Below are 24,055 nucleotides of genomic sequence, written 5' to 3' on the forward strand. Positions count from 1 at the left end.
ATGCATTTGTTTTTATCTATATTATTCATAATAGACTTTCAATATAAAGATACACATTTTAAATATTTGAATAAAAAATACAAATTAATTATAAAGTCATGACGTCATTTCCTCGTGATCATGATAATTTTTCCAAGATGTCCGGGACGGAAGGTGGTGCTTTCGGTGCTGGGAAAGCTGGAACCCCATTTGATCCAGTGGCGTTCATTAAAAAGCCACAAGTGATTTTGCGACTTGCAAGCACGGTATGTTAACGTTATCCAGTGGTGAAGATGTTTATAGAAATCTCCTTGACTGAATAGTTTACAATGAAAACATACCGGTGTTGTGTGAAGTCAAGTTGACATGTAGCAGCAAGATCTATTTACTTTCAGGCCAAGAACCTGTGGTATGGCACGGTGCGACTCCGAATCAATTTACAGCTTTCTTCAAATCTGTCAACTTAAATCTAGAAATGACACATAACACAGTACTAGAATTCTAGATGGCCGATGCCAATAAGGCACGAGACTGTCAATACACACATGTGTTTATAAATAAATCAAGGTTACTAACTCGATTGTTGTGATTCTAGTTGGTCTGCAAATACATCCACCATGATAAATTCAGTAGCATAATAATCTTCGTAAAGCAATTATTTGATTATCCAAGGAAATCTGCCATTGTGACAATGTAAAATATAACCAATGCAATTAATGGAGGCAGTTATAATTTATATTGATTTTCTTTAATTGGTACTGTAGTGTTAATTATTGTATGTAATGTTAACGAATTTCCAGTAGACGATCATGAAAACAACAGAGTGAAGTTTTAGTTGGTCAAAGCATTTTCTTGAAGGTACTAACCTGCGTGCACAGTATATCCATGTCACAAACGTTTGTTTACATGTATTCACCTAATTTCTCCAACAACCATAGATTCTAAGCACAATTTATCCCCTGTTAATCAAATACTGCAAGTCCATGATCAACTCTTGCACAGCTAGAATTGGATTATCTTCAGATTTGATACACTGTGTGTCTACATGTACATCATCAGTACTATATACAGAGAATACATGGTCAGTGTCTTAGAATGTAAGCTGTATTTTGGCGAGGGTAAAGAAAGACAAAAGTGACTAGCCTTGGCAAGTCACTTTTGTCTTTCTGTCCTAAGCCAAAAATACAGCTTATATTCTAAGACACTGACCATGTATTCTCTATATATAGTACTGATGATGCACATGTAGACAAAATTTGAACAGATGGGTCAGAACGGCAGGTCAAAGTTAACATTAATTGTTACCTTAAATGTTAGCATATTCCAAATAATTGTGAGCATTATTTCAAGAATTTGGACCACATTTTCATCAATTTCACAATCTGATCACAAGAGTTCTGACCTTCTAAGGTCATATTAGCATGCTAGGATGAAGGACTGCCAGGTGATATTAATTCAAATGATTTATAATGATCTTGACCTACTTTCAAGGTCACAGGGGTCAAATATGTTATTTTAAAAGGAAAAAAATCATCTATCATTATACAATTTACAAATCAAAACTCCGCTGGTGACATGGGCCTATTGTTAATTAGAAGAATTGCTTTTTGAGTTAAACAGTTAACTGTTTTCTGGCTAAACAGTGAAGTTGATGACAACGGTTGAGATTTGTTAATTGTAGTACTGTTTGTTTATTAGATAATTTTCTGAATTTTTATGTGTCTGGAAACATACTCATATATTTACATTTTCGCTTCGTTCCGCCTCAATGAACATAGTAAACTCAGATCACTTCATTTCCCGTTGGAGATTTTGGGTCGCGTGCTTCTGTTCTGAGAGATGAATCACTTTCTTGCCGGCGTGTGAATACATTCACTGAGTTTACAATGGCGATCGAGTTCTGTACCGCCTCAGACTTGAATGCACTTTCACTTAGTGAATTGTGTAACATTGTTATAAACGTATATGAACACAAGTGAAATAGCCGTTTATGTGCTAATAAAATGCCAATATAATGCAGACAGTTTAGAAAACAGGATCTGACAGAACACTGACACTCTCGATAGCACCGAGCTCATGACCTACGTAGCGCAGTAGGTCTAACGTTAGCTGTATCTCGAATGCCATGCTTAATACCATTTCAGTGGTCACAGAAAATAAACCTCAATTTAAACACTATTTAACAACACAAAACAGACTGGTAGCAGAAGTATGCTATATCGAGAACAGGGACACATTATTGTCGTAATTTGACTCAATCTAAACATATGGAGGACACACATTTCCGGCTGTCGAATACCGCCAATTTTTAAATCAATGTTTCTTTACTTACTATTAGTGTTGGGAATCGGATGTGATTTCCTAATCGATTAATCGGCATAATCGGAGAGCCCCTTCCGATCGATTATAATCGGATAGTATGTAAATCAGAGTTATTTATTAAATGTATTATGAATATTTGAAAAAATGTATTGTGAATTCATGATTAAAAGTTTAAAACAATATTAACAAGTTTCCAATGAACATACCAGATTAATAGAAATAGAAGAAGTCATACGAGACGTTGTTGTTATTATTTCCCATCCACAATCTGTATAATACTCATATTAATTGGTACAGAAATCCAGTATTTGAAGCATGTCAACGTAATCCAAAACTAAAGCCATTGTTCAAAGTTGTAACGTAACAGACCAGTCAGTATGTAACTTTTGGTTTCGTTTACTTTAGCATGAATATCACCGGCAAACGTTGAAATTCAAATTGAAACTGAAACAAGTCACTTGATACGCCATCATACGGGAGAAAAAAAATACGTCAACTTATCTTTATTAACATATCAGCGAAGGCGACAAACTGCCGCCTTCATATCGAGGTTTTCTTTATTTGGAGGCCCTTTTTTAGGTCACCTGAGACAAAGTCTCAGTTGACCTATTGCAATCGCCTTTTGTCCGGCGTCGTCCGTCGTGCGTCGTAAACAATTTACATTTTCAACTTCTTCTTAAAAACTGCTGAACTAAATTCAATGAAATTTTACAGGAAGCTTCCATGGCTGAGGGTGAACCAAAATTGTGAATTATATGGTCCCCACCCCCCAGGGGCCTGAGGGGCGGGGCCAAAAAGGGTCAAATTGACTAAAACTTCAAAAATCTTCTTCTCTACTCTCAGATAAGATGGAATCAAACACTCTTCATAGATGAAAGGGTCTTAAGGTGCTTTACCAAAATTGTGAATTTCATGACCCTGGGGTCTCATGTTTGCCCCTGGGGAGGGGGTAAACTTTACTATAGTTTATATAGGGAAATCACATTTTTGACTATTATTTGTTGGATTTGTATTGGAATTCATTCTAACTTGTATCAAATTATCAGCATGGGATGACAGTTTGATGGTATGTACATGTTGCCCTAGTTTACCCCCAGGGGCTGGTGGGCGGGGCCAAAAAGGGTCAAATTGACAAAAATTTCAAAAATCTTCTTCTCTACTCTCAGATATGGTAGAATCAAATACTCTTCATAGATGGAAGGGTCTTAAGGTGCTTTACCAAAATTGTGAATTTCATGACCCTGGGGTCTCATGTTTGCCCCTGGGGAGGGAGTAAACTTTACTATAGTTTATATAGGGAAATCACATTTTTGACTATTATTTGTTGGATTTGTATTGGAATTCATTCTAACTTGTATCAAATTATCAGCATGGGATGACACTTTGATGGTATGTACATGTTGGCCCTAGTTGACCCCCAGGGGTTGGTGGGTGGGCCAAAAAGGGTAAAATTTACAAAAATTTCAAAAATCTTCTTCTCTACTCTTAGATATGGTAGAATCAAATACTCTTCATAGATGGAAGGATCTTAAGGTGCTTTACCAAAATTGTGAATTTCATGACCCTGGGGTCTCACGTTTGCCCCTGGAGAGGGGGTAAACTTTACTATAGTTTATATAGGGAAATCACATTTTTGACTATTATTTGTTGGATTTGTATTGGAATTCATTCTAACTTGTATCGAATTATCAGCATGGGATGACACTTTGATGGTATGTACATGTTGGCCCTAGTTGACCCCCAGGGGCTGATGGGCGGGGCCAAAAAGGGTCAAATTGACTAAAATTTCAAAAATCTTCTTCTCTACTCTCAGATATGGTAGAATCAAATACTCTACATAGATGGAAGGATCTTAAGGTGCTTTACCAAAATTGTGAATTTCATGACCCTAGGGTCTCATGTTTGCCCCTGGGGAGGGGGTAAACTTTACTATAGTTTATATAGGGAAATCACATTTTTGACTATTATTTGTTGGATTTGTATTGGAATTCATTCTAACTTGTATCGAATTATCAGCATGGGATGACACTTTGATGGTATGTACATGTTGGCCCTAGTTGACCCCCAGGGGCTGATGGGCGGGGCCAAAAAGGGTCAAATTGACTAAAATTTCAAAAATCTTCTTCTCTACTCTCAGATATGGTAGAATCAAATACTCTACATAGATGGAAGGATCTTAAGGTGCTTTACCAAAATTGTAAATTTCATGACCCTAGGGTCTCATGTTTGCCCCTGGGGAGGGGGTAAACTTTACTATAGTTTATATAGGGAAATCACATTTTTGACTATTATTTGTTGAATTTTTATTGGAATTCATTCTAACTTCGTTAACATTATCAGCTTGGGATGACAGTTTGATGGTATGTACATGTTGGCCCTGACTGACCCCCAGGGGCTGATGGGCGGGGCCAAAAAGGGTCAAATTAACAGAAATTTTAAAAATCTTCTTCTTACAGCCAAAATAAGGTAGAATTAAATACTCTTCACAGATCGAAGGGTCTTAAGGTGCTTTACCATAATTGTGAATTTCCTAGCCCTGGGGTCTTGCGTTTGCCCCATGGGAGGGGATAAACTTTACTTTTCAAAAATCAGGTGACCGTTAAGGCCCATGGGCCTCTTGTTACTTTTCCAAATCCAAAATATTTCCATACTAAAGGTACTCGCGCCTGGGTGGTGGAATAATTCCGCCTCATGTGTCACCGTCTCAAGTGCCTCCATTTTGTTCAAGCGTATGAGTTAAACAGACGCTTTATAACTGTATATAATTTGAGTGCGTGAAGCGTTTTTGTGACCGGAACAGTGACTAACAAAGAAACCAACACAGGGCACTTATTCCGGAAACGCCGCATTTTTTACCGGAGATATTTTCAATGGAAATTTCACTAATAGATTATTGAATTTAACAATCGATTATCGCTGTATTTTGGTAATTTCGATTAATTTTCGATTATAATCGATAATCGGCCCACCACTACTTACTATTATCAGAATTTACATCCCAAAACGCCAGTGCGACAATGAAATCCAATATGCTAAGAACACTATGTACATCACCAGCTAACCTGCGACTAAAATCCACATTGTTACACTTTTTCTCGAGCTCTGAACATCCCGGCTATTAGACTGCATCACATCATTTTTTTTAACCGAGTCCCTGTGTCTCGAGTGACCAAATCACACACATACTATACTGTCAACACTGCACTTTAAATTCGTATTGATATGGGTATTGCTAAGTTTTTATTATACAATATCATAAATATTTGTTATAAATGAATATTTTACCTTGAAAATATCGTATCTATGTGTATCAACATCGTAATAATCAAAACGTGTATGGCACTATATTTTGTGTTGCCTTGGCGACGAGAATAGTTGACTGTCTGCTGTTCCACTACTGTGCACACATGTACGATAAGTATAACAATGTTACAAAGTAACGCACTTACGTCACACTGTTGCGACCGAATTTTGCAATCTGGTGGCGAAGTTTTAGATTTGGTTAACGTAAATATAAGGATTGATTGTCAATTTTGTTGCTTGTATGGACTGATGAAGGGAAGTGAACCTCGTGCAAATGGTACATGAACTGCTTCGCAGTTCACTTCATTTGCACGAGGTTCACTTCCCTTCATCAGTCCATGCAAGCAACAAAATTGACAATCAATCCTTAATTGAAAGAGTTGAATCAGAGATGGCTAGAAAAATGATTACAATATGCTCTTGTTTCCTTTGCATGCAAGTCAGTTTTCAGATACTTCACATGCAGTATATCATGTGTTTGTGTTGCAGGTATGGGCTATGGTTGTGTTTGGATGCATATCGGCTGAGGGCTGGTATGATGGTCATTGTCAGATGAAGGATGACTCCAATGCCTGTAACTATGGTGTAGGAATTGGAGTTTTAGCATTCCTTATTTGTATCGGATTTCTTGTGGTTGATGGCCTGTTTGAAAACATCAGCAGTGTGCAATACAGAAAATATGTTGTTATTGCTGACATGTGTGTATCAGGTAAGTGTCCTCACAGTTTTAGGATCTGAATTAAAAATGTGTGTATTAATGTACTAAAGTCATCTTCTAACAACTTTATTTTTCTTATGAATAAATTATAACCTAAACCTATCATATAGAATACAAAATATAATGGATGTATGTCTGTCCATCAGTTTGTCAAGTTACTTTCCATTTAATGCTCCAAGTACAGTTTGGTATGCATGCTTTGGTATGATTGCCAATGTGAGGCATGAATATATGAGAATAAATATTTTAACATGCATATGGTTACCATGGATTTTATTTAAACCTATTAATAGCAAACAAATGAATTTATGATTTTTTTTTCCAAACAGGACTCAAAAAGGGTATTTTAATAAAGATCAGTGTGAGTTGACATTGAGTATAAAAAGGCTGATCCTATCTCCATTAAATATTTGAAGTGAAGAACATTTCTAACTGTGTTAAAAGGGTTCTGACCTAAAATGATCTAGGGTATTGATTTGTTTAAAATGGCATTCTATGAAAAATTCTCATCCACCCTTCTGCATTATTTTAATACCAAATATTTAATGCAGGTCATTGCATAAAAAAGAATCAGAAAAGAAAAATATGTTTGTAGTATACTATTAATGCTATTGCCACAGATTATTACAGTAAGACATCTGATACAGCAGGTATATTGAGCTGTGATGTATGAGGGTGAGTGTGTATGTGTGTTTTGCTAGCTCCAAGGCAGCAAGACTGAAGTATTGACTAAGTATTGATTGCCATCTTGCCAGCCTAAAAGCTTATCAGTGTCTTGCCCTGAGCTAACAGCCTCATCAGTAGCTACCTAATGTCTTACACTCCATCCCTATAGTAATACAGCCTCTGACCACTTGTACATTAGAATTTAATTTTATACTATATTAAATAAGGAAATTTGAGGTACCTAAGGAAATTTGATTTTGAGGTCTGTTTCTAAATAATATTTCCTGATGTAACTGTTGCAAATATATATATTATGTAGTGTATAACACATTATATTATATGAACCTTTACAGTACAATTTCTGTCCCATTGATATAGATTTAACATGTTTTCATATACACTTTGCTTCAAGGAAATTGTGATGTTATCATATTTTGTAATTTTCTGGATTTTTCTATTACATTGAACTTTTAATTATTTTAAATGTGGGACATCATCATGAGGTGCTTTCCAGCTCACAGCTTGAATAGTTATACATCATTAGATGATCATAACTAGCAGGCTTGGTGGAATGTTCAGAATATCTTTCAATTGTTACTTTCCTTTGGTAGAACAGAGGAAAATAAATGGTGGGTCTAGAGGCAACATGTAGTACTCACCGATGACCTTGATAAACCTATAAACTATCCTCCACCATACCCTTACTGCAAAGTATTATATTGACCCTGTAGACATTATCTACCTCCCCCATTCACCAACACAGCACTGTGACGTTGCATCCCATTACATTTGTACCTTCATTACATACACTATTAGTACTGACTTTGTTAAAAGCTGAAATGATGATTGATGATAAAGTTAAGTGATCAAAAGCACCCCTCACCCAAAGGCCATATGCTTCAGTGTTGTCTTTGTAAAATCTTTATCAAATTCTGTTAAATATGATTAATAATTCGTATGTAGCAAGTATTTATTACAGTAAATATTTCTCCCATTTGAATGGAAACAAATAGTATTAGTACTGGTTCTTCTGCATGGCTCTTCTTGTTCTTCTAATAACTTCTTGTCCAGGCCATTACATCTAAACTGTTGAAGATGACAAAACTTGCAGGAGTTTGTACCACATAAAATGATGTGAAATGCACTGCCGTTAGGTCATTGTGACTTTGACCTCGGCTGCAAAATTTCCCAATAAATTCTCCTGTTTTCTTGTAAAAAAACAGTTAAAGATATCATTAAGCATGAAAGTTGCGGGATACTTTTAATTAATCATCTACTGTCAGTGTGCATACTCTGTCACTGGATTATTTTTAAGACCTCACTTGACAGACTCGAAGATAACTTTGTGGGTGTAATAAATTGGGCTCCATCTGTCCAACTACTGTTTCTGATGCATAACTCTTAAACTGTTATTAAGGATAACTTCACGAAACCTGGCACACACATTGTTCTTTTGGTCTTTTGGTATGGATTGACTTTTTACTGTATTTTTCATGATTTTCCTGTAACAATGGAGACATGGCCCAAACCTATAATATTATATTATCATCAACAAAGTGTAACTCCAAAACTGTTGCAGAAACTTTGATTCATTAACATCACTTCAAGTAATTACATTAATTGGTATATAGCTATATATATATAGTGGTCTAGTGGATATGGTGCCCTTTGCTATTTTGAGGTTTTCATTTTAAATAATTTTTCTTTAACCATGCAAATAAATAGCCAAAATCTTGAATATTGCATTTTTCCTCATAATTGGGGTAGTGATTTAATAATGCTTTTTTTTTTTTTTTGCTATCAAGAGGATTTAAGATGATGTTTCTGTAACCATGCATATTTGTATCTAAAAATACTCTGTATAGATCCATATTAACAATAAATATCTTGAATAGTCCCTGTATTGTGGACCATAATTTTAAAGATTACTGCAGTATCATACGTTCTGAACATTATATATTGTAGCTCTGTGGACATTCCTGTGGTTTGTTGGTTTCTGCTATATGACGGATGCCTGGAACCACTCTCCTGATGCTAGCCCGTACCGTGCTCCTCATGGTCATGGACGTGATCATGTCCAAGCAGCCATAGCATTTTCCTTCTTCTCCATTGCTTCTTGGGTAAGTAAAAACAACGATCCTTCGTCTCCACTCGCGTCATTAATGTGCCTTAGCTTGAGCAAATTGCGAACTCCTCGCTGAAACCAACACGACACACCAATAGATTAGTTATTGCTGAACATGCAAAAATTAATCAAAATTAGATTAGCTATTGATATCTCTCTCCAAGATCGGAGATCGTCGCCGCGCCACCTATTGCAAGGGGACGTAAGTCCTGCGCCCTCCAAGTATGTTAACCTTCTCCACGGTGAATGTTAAACAAATTTAATGAAACTTTGCATGCAGTCAATATCGTCAAGATCTCAGACAAGTTCAAAAATAGAAATTATTTCACTGTAACTGTTAGAGTTATTGCCCTTTGTATAACATCATTATTAGATCTTGTGAACACCAATACTCGAGTCAATGATGAAACTTTGTATATAAGCATATATTGTCAAGATCTTGGACAAGTTTAAAAATGGGAATTATTTTATTGTAACTTACATAGTGCCCTTTGTAATAATATTAGTAATGTCAATATTGGACCTTGTGAACATGATAACGAGTAAATATGAACATAGTTTGATGAATCCATGTATGTAGCCATATATAGTCAAGATATCAGACAAGTTGGAAGACGGAAATTATTTGAGTGTAACTTACAGAGTTATTGGCCTTTGTAATGATATTATTTACAATTTTTTGGTTCACCTAGGCCGAAAGGTTTTTCTTTTCAAAACATTACTAATCCCGAACATCTGAATGGATTTTGATGAAATTTGGTCTTGTGTTTTATTGAAAGTGTTGAATGTTGTATAAATGAAGGATGTGGCACTCCTGTGTGTCGGAGAAGGGGAGCCCAATAGGGGAAATATAACAAAAAAAGAAAAGAATATATATATATATATATATATGTTTACTACAATAGTAGAAGGGTCTTTAGAGTCAGATGACAGTAAAGGCCCATGGGCCTCTTATTCACATAAGTTTAAACCTAGCTTGTTAGCTCAAATTGTAATTTGTTACATAATAGCGGGTGTTATTGTGGGAGGGTAGACAGAAATTCATGTTAATAATTATCCCATACTTGTTCATCTCTGAATGGAAATCTGAGTTCCACTTTCTCATCAAGTTGCACTTTCTCATCTACAATTTCCAAATTATGCTTGCGAGCATTTGCGGGCATATGTTGACATGCTTGACGGGGTGTTGTTTTGATATTAGAATTGGTGTTTTTACTTGTAAAATACAGAATAATATCCCTTTTCTTAATCACGTTTTGGCCATATGTATGTAAGTGGAGAAATTCAGAAGGCTTGAAATTCTCTGCTATGGTTTTGTAATGTTAATTATGACCTGATTGTTTGTGTTTTCAGGGTGGTCTCACCTTCTTTGCTGTAAGGCGCTACCGGGAAGGTTCCCAGGAAACATTCACTCAAGGATATGAAACCGAACAAAATGCATCCTCTCCATACTCATCATTCCCTGGCAGTGATACCGGTGACCCATATCAACAACCACCATTCAGTGGCCAGAAGGAGGCTCCTGATTTCCAGCCACCAACCTATTAGGAAAGGAGTATTTAAATACCCATAGTCAATGGTGGGGAAACAAGAAAGAATCAAAAGGATCAGCCACACTAGTGTTACCATGGTCACTGTTAGGAAGTTGTATTAGACTGTTGTCAAGTGTAGGATAAGGATTGGATATTTATATATGTAGATGTCAGATCATGGTATATCTGGGATGCTTGAAGGTCATTTTGGCTTCATGATTTTTAAATACAAATGCATAGTTAAAGCCTATTTATTTATTGTCTGATAAGTATTAAAGAAAGAAGATTCCAATTTGTTGGGTTAAAAATGTAAAAAGTGAAATTGATGGTGTGATCACTGCAGTGCTGCTAACTTTTTAAAAGAAGTTCTAGAGATCTTAGCTATGCTTTTTGATTCTCTCATATGTGGCTGACGTTAAACAATTAGTCCAGGGACTTAGGAAAGTTTGGTGGAGTAAACAAATGGCAGACAGTATATGAATCAATTTTGCAGTCTTTCTGATACTTGAGGATTTCTACTAAAAAAGATAACTCAAGGATATATTTTTTGGCAAGCAAATATTGATCTGTTACTGTAGAAGGCAGTGTATATGATGGTCTACCATATACTTAATGGGGTTATGGTTTGGGAAAGGGTGACTATCAGCAGGAATTTATATTTATTGAAGTGATATGTGGAAAGTGTATTGTATTGAGGGACATGGTATGATTTTTTTTATATATAAAAAACAGAAAAGAAGACAACTGAGCTAACCAACCTCAGTGTGTTCAGCACCAAGGACAACTGATCTCATAGTTTCCCTGGTAGGAATAAGGCACAAAGGTAGGAAATCCATATTGTATAAGTATGATCTTTGATTCTCTTCTGTGTTGTGATTAGCTAAGACTATGTATTTATCAGTTTGATGGATCTCTTTGGAGTGTGTAGCTTTACTTGAAATGGACTTTCTATGCTATTACTTAACATCTCAAAATGTTATTTACTCTAAACCAGGGGAAATTAATCCGGTGGAATTCCCTTACCTATAAATATTTAATAAAAGTGATATGATAAAAAAAGATAGCCACAGTCAGAATGAAGTATACATTACCCACCTGTAGATGTAGGCATATTCACTAGTTAGGATGCTCACATTGGCATGTTGTGTAGATGTTGAGCCAGCATTGGTGATGTGACTGACTTTAAGAGCTATACTTGTTAGCCTCAGTGATGTGACTGGCCTCTAAGAACTAGCTTCCATTATTTGACTGGACACTATATATTATAACTAGCCTCTGTCATTTGACTGGACACTATTATAACTAGCCTCCATCATTTGACTGGACACTATTATAGCTAGCCTCCATCATTTGACTGGACACTATTATAACTAGCCTCCATTATTTGACTGGACACTATATATTATAACTAGCCTCCATCATTTGACTGGACACTATTATAACTAGCCTCCATCATTTGACTGGACACTATATATTATAACTAGCCTCCATTATTTGACTGGACACTATATATTATAACTAGCCTCCATCATTTGACTGGACACTATTATAGCTAGCCTCCATCATTTGACTGGACACTATTATAGCTAGCTTCCATCATTTGACTGGACACTATTATAGCTAGCTTCCATCATTTGACTGGACACTATATATTATAACTAGCCTCAGTCATTTGACTGGACACTATTATAACTAGCCTCCATTATTTGACTGGACACTATATATTATAACTAGCCTCCATTATTTGACTGGACACTATATATTATAACTAGCTTCCATCATTTGACTGGACACTATATATTATATCTAGCCTCCATCATTTGACTGGACACTATATATTATAACTAGCCTCCATCATTTGACTGGACACTATATATTATAACTAGCCTCCATCATTTGACTGGACACTATATATTATAACTAGCTTCCATCATTTGACTGGACACTATATTTTATAACTAGCCTCCATCATTTGACTGGACACTATATATTATAACTAGCCTCTGTCATTTGACTGGACACTATATATTATAACTAGCTTCCATCATTTGACTGGACACTATATTTTATAACTAGCCTCAGTCATTTGACTGGACACTATTATAACTAGCCTCCATTATTTGACTGGACACTATATATTATAACTAGCCTCCATCATTTGACTGGACACTATTATAGCTAGCCTCCATCATTTGACTGGACACTATTATAACTAGCCTCCATTATTTGACTGGACACTATATATTATAACTAGCCTCCATCATTTGACTGGACACTATTATAGCTAGCCTCCATCATTTGACTGGACACTATTATAACTAGCCTCCATTATTTGACTGGACACTATATATTATAACTAGCCTCCATCATTTGACTGGACACTATTATAGCTAGCCTCCATCATTTGACTGGACACTATATATTATAACTAGCCTCCATCATTTGACTGGACACTATATATTATAACTAGCCTCCATCATTTGACTGGACACTATATATTATAACTAGCCTCAGTCATTTGACTGGACACTATTATAACTAGCCTCCATTATTTGACTGGACACTATATATTATAACTAGCCTCCATCATTTGACTGGACACTATTATAGCTAGTCTCCATCATTTGACTGGACACTATTATAGCTAGCCTCCATCATTTGACTGGACACTATTATAACTAGCCTCCATTATTTGACTGGACACTATATATTATAACTAGCCTCCATCATTTGACTGGACACTATTATAGCTAGCCTCCATCATTTGACTGGACACTATATATTATAACTAGCCTCCATCATTTGACTGGACACTATATATTATAACTAGCCTCCATCATTTGACTGGACACTATATATTATAACTAGCCTCTGTCATTTGACTGGACACTATTATAGCTAGCCTCCATCATTTGACTGGACACTATATATTATATCTAGCCTCCATCATTTGACTGGACACTATATACAATGTATTATAACTAGCCTCTGTCATTTGACTGATATGCTAATGCTGGTAGTTAAATTTGTTTTGACTTCAATTATATTGCGATAGAGAACAGATGTAAAGGCACTACCTGTTCTTCAAAAAAGTTTAGGCTAGCTTGTTGATCTGTAGAACATTTAACTACCAACTTGCTCTTTACTAAGCATGTTGTGAGGTAAGCTTGTCAGCCAGCAGTACTGTACCAGTTTTAATCGTTATTCATGTGATATTCCTTTTTTTCACAGTTTATTTTATTTGAAAGTGAATCATTCCATTTCTTTAATTTGTGTGTAACTTGTGCTATCTATATATATTATATAAATGTATTCCTGACTGGGTGAGTGTAAGAGTGTCTCTAATGTCTTCGGCAGACTAGACTGCTATTGGTATGGTTTCTTTTATAGTATTTTAATGTTGACTTGTATACATATATATATTTACATTTTTTATTATTATCGTAATTTATATCTTTATTTCAAAATAGATTATTGATTTTGTTATGTTTGAGTTTAAAGTACATTTATTTCTGAATCAGTCAATGATTTGTTATTAACTGTCTGATGTAAACATTAATACTCCGAAAATACCACAAATATTCAAAATGTAAGAGACCTTTACCATAAACATGTATTCTAGTTTGCACAGACTCTTGTATTCTTAAACGTACAAAATTTCTATTTTATCCTAGTTTATGTGGATTTTGTTGTCATAGTAACTACAGATGCTTCCATTAATCCTGGTTTTGTAATATTAGGTTCAGTTATTGTTTTAGATTTTGTGTTATTATCCTGATTCTAACCAATATGACCTGTGTTGATGTTGGTGTCATTGTGGCTCAGGTTTTCATCGCTTCACTTCCAATGTATTGGCTCATCAATGATTGACAGGGCCCCATCGTGGTGTCAGTGTGGTTGCTCCATCAGCTGAATTGACATATCACCGATGTTGTTGGCTGTGTATCCTGTATGTGTGTGGTGCATGTTAGACTTGTGCCACTATGCTGTCCCATAAGCCAAAGTGTATTTCTTGTGGTGGAAGAGCTACTTTTTGTTTTTTGATTTGTAGACTGATTATACAAACATGATTTAATTGTTTTATTGTTTGTGATACATATTATTGAAAAACACAAACAACAGAAACATTATAGATAGGCTTTGCAAAAACAAAGACATGTGTCTTGCTTAGTGTTTTAAAAAGTGTGTACTGGATTTTTATTTGAAAACTGCAAGGCATGATTGATTAAAATGAAATCCAGTCTTTAATTTGTTTTAGCTGTACTAAAAGATAAGAAGTAAGCATCTAGAAATCCATACAATAATACAAATAAATGTTTTCTCAGACTCTAATTAAAATTAATTCTAAAAGTTGTCACATTTCTGCACAGATAATCTAATTAAAATTAATTCTAAAAGTTGTCACATTAAACTCATTAACAGGATTGACCATAGACATTACTGGTAGTATTTAAAACCTGGCCAACAAGATGTTTGTGACACATTGTATATACTTATAACATTATATAGAATAAATTAATGTTGACTTTTTAAGTTTATTTCTTTATACTTTTTTGCAATATACTGGTGAACATATCTTTTCAACATTATTTATTCAAAACCATTGCTGAATAATAAAGTGTATGATCAATTGAATATACTGCCTAGTGCAATATTATGTTGGCAATCATAAAAAGCTTATTAGTTATCGCAGGATCAATGACTAGACAATGACAAATACTAGTACTCTTCTGGTCAGAACCTGTCTCTTCTATGCTTAGCACGTCTTTTCTAATCCATTTTCATCAATTTCTTGATTTACTGAATTATTAGAATTTTACAGTAAGAACACAGCAATTCCATAGCAATACTTTGCCAAAGAACATCCCTTTAATTAATGGACAGGACAGTTCTTGACCAGGACATAACAAATCTCTTTTGTTTTTTAAGGTAGGCAAAGGCACCATACTTACAAAACGTGTGAGCTGCTGAGAATAATCAAATGAAGTGAAGAGTGGTATTTTGTTGTGTATAATTTCAATACCATAATTTTTCAAAGATTTGAGCTTTTGAATTTTGATTTTTGATATTAAATGGTTCTGAATCCATACACCAATGTTGATACGTACATTTGTGCACTGATCATACTTTTACTTCCAAATTCCTATGTATTTGCAAAGGAAATATTTCTACTACTTTTGATATGAAACATCCAAATGTCTTAACATATCTAAAGCATAGCGATCTCAACAATTAATTTGCCAAAATGTCATTGATACTGATGTCACTGTTGAAGAAATAAAGATAAAGGTATATATGTGTTTGATGGGACAAAAATAGGGATATTTGTGTTTAATAAGCATAGCATTCTTTAATGATATTACTCATCATGTTAGTATCTAGAAGGGATAAGTCACTGTTTGCATACTGTTATTAATATGTCCATCATTCACTTGTATTCATCAGTACAACTTATTAAAGCCACATTATTTTAACTGTGTTGAAGGCTTCCCAATGTTCTCTGTTACACAGAACTGAACCACACCCCATCTTGCCTACGTAATGTTTTGTCAACACCAGGTATTACCAAAATTTTGCTGCCTTGCTATCAATTTCAAATTTGGAAAGAGGGTCCATCAACTAATAGTCTCAAAATTATGCATTTTAAAATATTCATATTTAATATAAATATCTCGTGATTATATGAGCTAAATGGAACGTGACTATTTGCAATCCAATATGTTGTGTATGTTTTACATGTGTACATGTAATACAAATTGTATATGTTCATGTAGCTTATATTACAAGTTGTGTATACTATCTTTTTACAAGTTATAATATACATTTACTTGTAGTACAAGTGGTGTGTGTATAATTCCTTGTATTATAAGTTGTACACTCCTAGTTTGTGTCACCAGTTGTTAACACTATGCACAGAGAATCCTATTCAGATTATTGTTGTTATTGTCTACATTACCAGCTATTATCATATCTTTGTAACTAAACACCTTGTTTATCTGTTATATCTGTCACCAAGTCATGGTTGTTTCACTGAATTTTACTACACACCTCGTCTGTTATAACTCACCGAGTGTAACTACACACCTCGTCTGTTATAACTGTCACCGAGTGTAACTACACACCTCGTCTGTTATAACTGTCACCGAGTGTAACTACACACCTCGTCTGTTATAACTGTCACCGAGTGTAACTACACACCTCGTCTGTTATAACTGTAACCGAGTGTAACTACACACCTCGTCTGTTATAACTGTCACCGAGTGTAACTACACACCTCGTCTGTTATAACTGTCACCGAGTGTAACTACACACCTCGTCTGTTATAACTGTCACCTAGTGTAACTACACACCTCGTCTGTTATAACTGTCACCGAGTGTAACTACACACCTCGTCTGTTATAACTGTCACCGAGTGTAACTACACACCTCGTCTGTTATAACTGTCACCGAATGTAACTACACACCTTGTCTGTTATAACTGTCACCAAGTGTAACTACACACCTCGTCTGTTATATCTCACCTAGTGTAACTACACACCTCGTCTGTTATAACTGTCACCGAGTGTAACTACACACCTCGTCTGTTATAACTGTCACCGAGTGTAACTACACACCTCGTCTGTTATAACTGCCACCGAGTGTAACTACACACCTCGTCTGTTATAACTGTCACCGAGTGTAACTACACACCTCGTCTGTTATAACTGTCACCGAGTGTAACTACACACCTCAACTGTTATAACTGTCAATGAGTGTAACTACACACCTCGTCTGTTATAACTGTCACCTAGTGTAACTACACACCTCGTCTGTTATAACTGTCACCGAGTGTAACTACACACCTCGTCTGTTATAACTGTCACCGAGTGTAACTACACACCTCGTCTGTTATAACTGTCACCGAGTGTAACTACACACCTCGTCTGTTATAACTGTCACCGAGTGTAACTACACACCTCGTCTGTTATAACTGTCACCGAATGTAACTACACACCTTGTCTGTTATAACTGTCACCAAGTGTAACTACACACCTCGTCTGTTATATCTCACCTAGTGTAACTACACACCTCGTCTGTTATAACTGTCACCGAGTGTAACTACACACCTCGTCTGTTATAACTGTCACCGAGTGTAACTACACACCTCGTCTGTTATAACTGCCACCGAGTGTAACTACACACCTCGTCTGTTATAACTGTCACCGAGTGTAACTACACACCTCGTCTGTTATAACTGTCACCGAGTGTAACTACACACCTCAACTGTTATAACTGTCAATGAGTGTAACTACACACCTCGTCTGTTATAACTGTCACCTAGTGTAACTACACACCTCGTCTGTTATAACTGTCACCGAGTGTAACTACACACCTCGTCTGTTATAACTGTCACCGAGTGTAACTACACACCTCGTCTGTTATAACTGTCACCGAGTGTAACTACACACCTCGTCTGTTATAACTGTCACCGAGTGTAACTACACACCTCGTCTGTTATAACTGTAACCGAGTGTAACTACACACCTCGTCTGTTATAACTGTCACCGAGTGTAACTACACACCTCGTCTGTTATAACTGTCACCGAGTGTAACTACACACCTCGTCTGTTATAACTGTCACCTAGTGTAACTACACACCTCGTCTGTTATAACTGTCACCTAGTGTAACTACACACCTCGTCTGTTATAACTGTCACCGAGTGTAACTACACACCTCGTCTGTTATAACTGTAACCGAGTGTAACTACACACCTCGTCTGTTATAACTGTCACCGAGTGTAACTACACACCTCGTCTGTTATAACTGTCACCGAGTGTAACTACACACCTCGTCTGTTATAACTGTAACCAAGTGTTACATCACACCTTGACTATTATTAGATCTTCGTGACATAGCCTGTGTGTTAGTGTCCCATTGTTATGTATAGATACCTAAATGTTATTTCCAGCTGGTATGTACATGTATGTAAGGAGAGAACAGACGGTTGTCTTACTACCAGTTGGTTCATATGTAAGTTAGTTTCAACAACTGTGTATATCTGTTCTAGTATAGGTATAATTAGACTACAATCTGTTGTATGTACAGCATAATGGTTCTCGTCAACATGTCTTGACATGTATGGTTGAATAAAAGATTTTCAAACGAATCAGAATCTTGTTTTGTGATATTGATTACATGTATCGGGTAACATCTATTACATCTGAATAATGGTAATGGGCCTACCTCTACAATTATTGTATTACCTTTAATATTTACCATATATTGGGTCTGAAGTGACGGCAGACATGAGACATGGCAGATTGTTATTATAGAATGTGAGGTTTCATCTCATTCCATCTCTCCAATGGTAACAAGTACTTGTAGTTAATGCCATGATTATGACACCGGGGCTGAAGGTTTGCCATACCACGGCGTCTGTCTGTCGTCTGCACACCAAGAGACTGGATACATCCCTAGATGGTGGGATTCAATTGTACAAATAGTGGGGCTGATGGTCGGAGCCTAGGAGGAGGTGGGGTTATATGTTATTTCTTCCCCAGAACTTGGCACTGGGTGTCGTATTTGACTGGAAACATGAGCAGTAGGGATTCTAATTTTACAAATGGCAAGGCTGATGAATGTTGTATAAAAGGATGCAGTGGCTCACAAAGAGAGACGAAGGAACAGTTCCCCATAGAGAAAAGTGTTTTGCAATTACATGTGTATGCCGAAATATATCCAGGTGACTGATACAAGCCCTCTAGGCCTCGTGTACTGTATACGTTCTTCTGAATGTTCATAATATATCCCAAGAGGACGATTAGTCTCAGGAATATGAAATGTTGTATTAAGGTTGTTGAAATAAATGATCAGTCTGTACTTAAGATCACAAAGTCTGGTATCCTAGTTGCAAACTTCAAACTGTAAAAACACAATACACGGGTCATATTTACATTGCCGTCATACGGTACAGTATTTTGAATGAAGCTTTAAAAATGACTCCTCCAAGACCAATGCTACCAGTCAAAAGAGTTCTGGAATCAAAAGCCTGTCCAATTTAATTTAACAAATCATCAACAGTTGTGATATTTGGTATTTCAGTACCATTAACTGACTTACACAATCTATGCATATCTTACCAGTATTAGGATGTTGAAAACCCTGTCGGCTCAATCATTTTAATTTGTAAATTTGATTTGTCTTTGACCTCCCCAAACATCCACCCTAGCTCCTAAATAAAGCCGTGTCGCGAGGCTCGTCTCCGAATACACAATTACCCGTCATCATGTTAATTGGGGACTTGTAATTAATTTGAAGATGAGAGTGATGTCTCGATCAAAGAAATAATTACTCCCAGCTTCCATCACATTTCAAAAACATATTCTAAATTTGGCAACATAAAGACTTTGTATTAGATCCCGACCAATTCACTACGTCCCTTATCTATATAAACATGTCATTTTTTTGGTTTTGTCTTTTATTTTTGTAAACTCATTGTTAAACTGTATTAACATAGAGTCCCCAGTTTACTAATTACTATACAGGGATTGTGTCGGTCCTAAAGGTAATACTAATATTCAATCGTCGAATTTAATCTGTAAAACGTTGTAGGTATCCATTTATTTAACAATTCGAGGGATTTATATTTTATTTTCTGTTATTTACAAGGTGTACAACTGAAGAAATAGTCGCCTAGTATTGTGCCAGTCCTCTTCAATCACAAATATATACACAATAATGGGTTTTCCCATAGTTCTCGATTGTAACATATACATTGTAGTACCCATTTTCTTTTAAATGCAGAAAATACGTTGAAATTTTAGGATGACGCTATATTATAGTATAGTTCGTATTTAAAGTTGGAAATTATATATATATTACAGTGGCGTAGGAAGTCGTCAAAAAAGTGGGGGGGGGGGGGGGGGGGGGGGGGCAATTTTTTTTTAACCTTAAATTTTACGCACTAAACAAATCGTATGCCATCTCCGCAAAATTAGCCAATAATTATCATTTCAACTTCCCATGATAATTTTGATAATTTGATAAATTAAATTTGTAGATCTGCAATCGAAAGGGGAGGGCAGTAATTTAGTGATAAAGCGAGCGCCGTAGGCGCGAGCCGAATTTTTTTTTTGTATTTTCTCGTACCTGTCGGTAATTAGTATCACTCTATTCACGTTAAAACCACACATTCTTATTCATGTTGTGTTTCTGTCTTGTTCTCATTATGAACTCAATTAACTTCACAAATTATCATCAACGTATTTTAGTTTAAACATATTTTATTGACATATAATAATGACAAAGGGATTAGTCAGCAAGTTTTTCCAACTTATAGACGACTTCTCCCATAATAATAACAAAATAATTAACAATAACATAGTCACATGATGGCATATACAAATATTCAGAAATTCGATAAAGAAACGAAAATATAATGAGAGAGAGAGAGAGAGAGAGAGAGAGAGAGAGAGAGAGAGAGAGAGGGAGGAAGGAGGAGGAGATAGGTACATTTAAAGTTAAATGACTGCATCGGGAAAGATCATGACATATAAATGTTTGGAATGAATTCAAATATACTTAATCGATTAGAAGAAAAAACATTTTTATATTATATGGATAAATGGAGCATTTTGGATAAAGTTTTTTTATTATAGGAAAATAGTATGAAAAGAAGGGGGGGGGGGGATAGGAAGTGATGATTAGTCGAATCTTCCCGACCTACTCAAGAAGTTTTGCACAACTTTGGCGATTTTTATATTGTCAGTTGAGGAGATATTCGTGTCACCATTGCAAAGTATATTTACATTAACAGGACCGTACCAGGTTAAATCAGCAATAAGAGTTCCTCTTAAATTGTTGTACAGGGGACAGTTAAGGAAAAAATGATGGGAATCTTCACAGGGATGTCCACATTGACAAGCAGGTGAATCAACGAGATTGGCTCTAAAAAGATCATAGCTTAGTGCACTTGCTCGATTTCTTATTCTGTTGTGTAGAATATTTAGTTTTCGAGGACCATAACTGATAAAATGCTTGTCATATATATTGTTTACTGTCATAGATTTTTTTAGATTAGATTTGAAGGAACTTAAAGTAGGCGAGTTTCTGATAGTGTTATGTAAGTCATTCCAAAGTTTTGAAGTAGAAGGAAAGAAGGAGTTTTTTGATAGTTGTAGACGAAAGTGTTGTTCCCTAAATAAATCTGCATTTCGTAAATTATAAGGAGCTATGTTGCCAATATACATTGGTAGTAGGTCGATAAGAAAAGTAGGTGCCAGATTATTTACTATAGAATAGAATAAGGAAAGTTTCCGAGCATCTCTTCTCTTCGAAAGTGGTAACCAACCGGTTTCCAGATATAAGAACTCTTTTTTTGTGAATATGGGCAGCCCTGTGACTATTCTTGCGGCCTCTAGATTTATCTTTTCTAATAACAATGAGTTTGTTGTACCGCAGTTGTCCCATACTTCACATGCATATTCAAGTAATGGTCGTATATAGGTAAGGTACATTTTTTCTAATGTGTTTCTGTTTAAGATAAGTTTTAATTTACGGAGGGTGGCTATATATTTAGTTAATTTATTGACTATAGATTCTACATGTACGTTCCACTTACAATCATCAGAAAGAATGACTCCTAGGTGTTTATGGTGGTTTGTTATTTTAATCGGGGTATTGTCGAATGTAAAGGACGGAACAAAAGGAAGCTGTCTAGTTGATATTACGAGGGCCTCGGTTTTATTAGGATTAAAGGACATAAGCCATTCATTGGACCAAATTTCAAGTTTTAATAAGTCCCGTTTAGCCTCCGTCTCAATAGGGTTGAGGTCATATGACGCGTAGGATAGAGAAGTATCGTCAGCGAAAAGCCTAGATAGAGATGAAAGATTACAGGAAATATCATTTATGTATAGTAGAAAGAAAAGTGGACCAAGAACTGACCCTTGGGGGACACCAGCATTTATAGGCTTAAGAGAGGATAGTGAATCATTGATAAATACAGCTTGTTTTCTTTTTGAAAGATAACTAGCCACCCAACGAAGAAGAGGTCCAGAGATACCATAATTGTCGAGTTTATGTAAGAGGCCTTTGTGCCACACGCGGTCAAATGCCTTAGAAAAATCACAAAAAATTAAGATAGAATGTTCATAATTTTCTAAGGAAGAAATGACTGAATGATATATTTCAATAAGTTGATGTGTTGTGGAGTGATTTGGTAGGAATCCAGACTGATACTTATAAATAAGGTCGTTTTCGATTAAAAAATTGTAGATATGCTTATATACTACACGCTCAAAAAGTTTACCAATACAACTTAGCAGCGAGATAGGTCTGTAATTGGAGACAATGCTTGCATCATTGGCCTTAAATATAGGCATGACATGAGCAATTTTCCAGCTCTCAGGAAATATACAAGATGACAAAGAATAATTGAATATAAAAGAAAGTGGTATAGAAATTTCACTTGAGAGTAATTGTAGCATTCTGTGGCTAATACCGTCAGGACCTGACGCTTTTTTAACATCTAGTATTTTTATAATGTCTTCAACTTCACTGGAAACTATATGTATTGCTGATAAAATAGAATCTGTCCTCTTTTCAAAAAAGGGTAATTCTTTATCTATGACATTTTCTGACTGAGTACACACAGAGCTAAAATAATTGTTCAACAGTTCACATTTCCTATTGTTGTCATATATAATTTCATTTGTAGTACTATCAAGTAGGGGAGATATATCTGTGTTTTTTTTTACCTCTGATAAGGTTTCCCAGAAGTTTCCAATACACTTTTGGGTTGTTATTACTATTGTCTATAACTGTGTTAATGTTTTCATAAAATATTTCTTTAGCCCTCTTTATCATATTATTTACTTTATTCCTCATATGTTTGTATTTATTTTTATTGGACTCTGAATTATTATTAAACATTATTTTTTTAAGTCTGTCTCTTTTCCTTATATTACGTCTAACCATTCCATTCATCCACGGTTTATCACTGTCGCGTACTAGTATTTCTTTAGATGGTATACATTTATCAATAGCATCATGGAATTTTTCAGTAAAGAAATTACACATTTCATTAACATTTGAAAGATTGGTAAAAGTGTCAATCCAGGGAATACTGTTTATCATTCCTTTTAACTTATTAATATCAGTTTGATCATACAGCCACACTTTTCTTTTAAAATAATGTTTGACTTTAACAGGAATATTTATAATTGCGAAAACGGCATCATGGTCACTTATAGTTCGCTCAATGTCAATAACATCGGAAAAAAATTACATTTACAGTATCACTTACAATGATAGGGTCAAGAAGGGTTGAGGAGGTATCGGTTTGTCTAGTGGGTTCGGTAATGACATTGGTTAAATTATAATTGGACAAAATATCACATAGATCACCTCTGGCGGGTTTAAGAAAATCA

The 24,055-nt window shown here is 35.5% G+C and overlaps 1 protein-coding gene across 1 annotated transcript; it reads left to right on the forward strand.

Moving 5' to 3' along the window:
- The first annotated feature begins 126 nt into the window (after nt 1–126).
- LOC117327134 (synaptogyrin-2-like) lies at nt 127–18,792 on the forward strand. Its single transcript, XM_033883985.1, has 4 exons — nt 127–245; nt 6,094–6,313; nt 8,954–9,108; nt 10,467–18,792. Exons 1-4 carry the CDS (start codon nt 138–140, stop codon nt 10,659–10,661), a joined length of 678 nt encoding a protein of 225 aa, XP_033739876.1. The 5' UTR covers nt 127–137; the 3' UTR covers nt 10,662–18,792.
- The last annotated feature ends 5,263 nt before the right edge of the window (nt 18,793–24,055 follow it).

This window comes from Pecten maximus, chromosome 1, assembly GCF_902652985.1.
Source record: "Pecten maximus chromosome 1, xPecMax1.1, whole genome shotgun sequence".
NCBI lineage: Eukaryota > Metazoa > Mollusca > Bivalvia > Pectinida > Pectinidae > Pecten > Pecten maximus.

Coding starts and splice junctions, on each gene's coding strand:
- LOC117327134 (XM_033883985.1), top strand. CDS start 138: ATGTCCGGGACGGAAGGTGGTGCTTTCGGTGCTGGGAAAGCTGGAACC. Junction 246..6,093: donor TTTTGCGACTTGCAAGCACG/GTATGTTAACGT, acceptor TTTGTGTTGCAG/GTATGGGCTATGGTTGTGTT. Junction 9,109..10,466: donor TCTTCTCCATTGCTTCTTGG/GTAAGTAAAAAC, acceptor TTGTGTTTTCAG/GGTGGTCTCACCTTCTTTGC.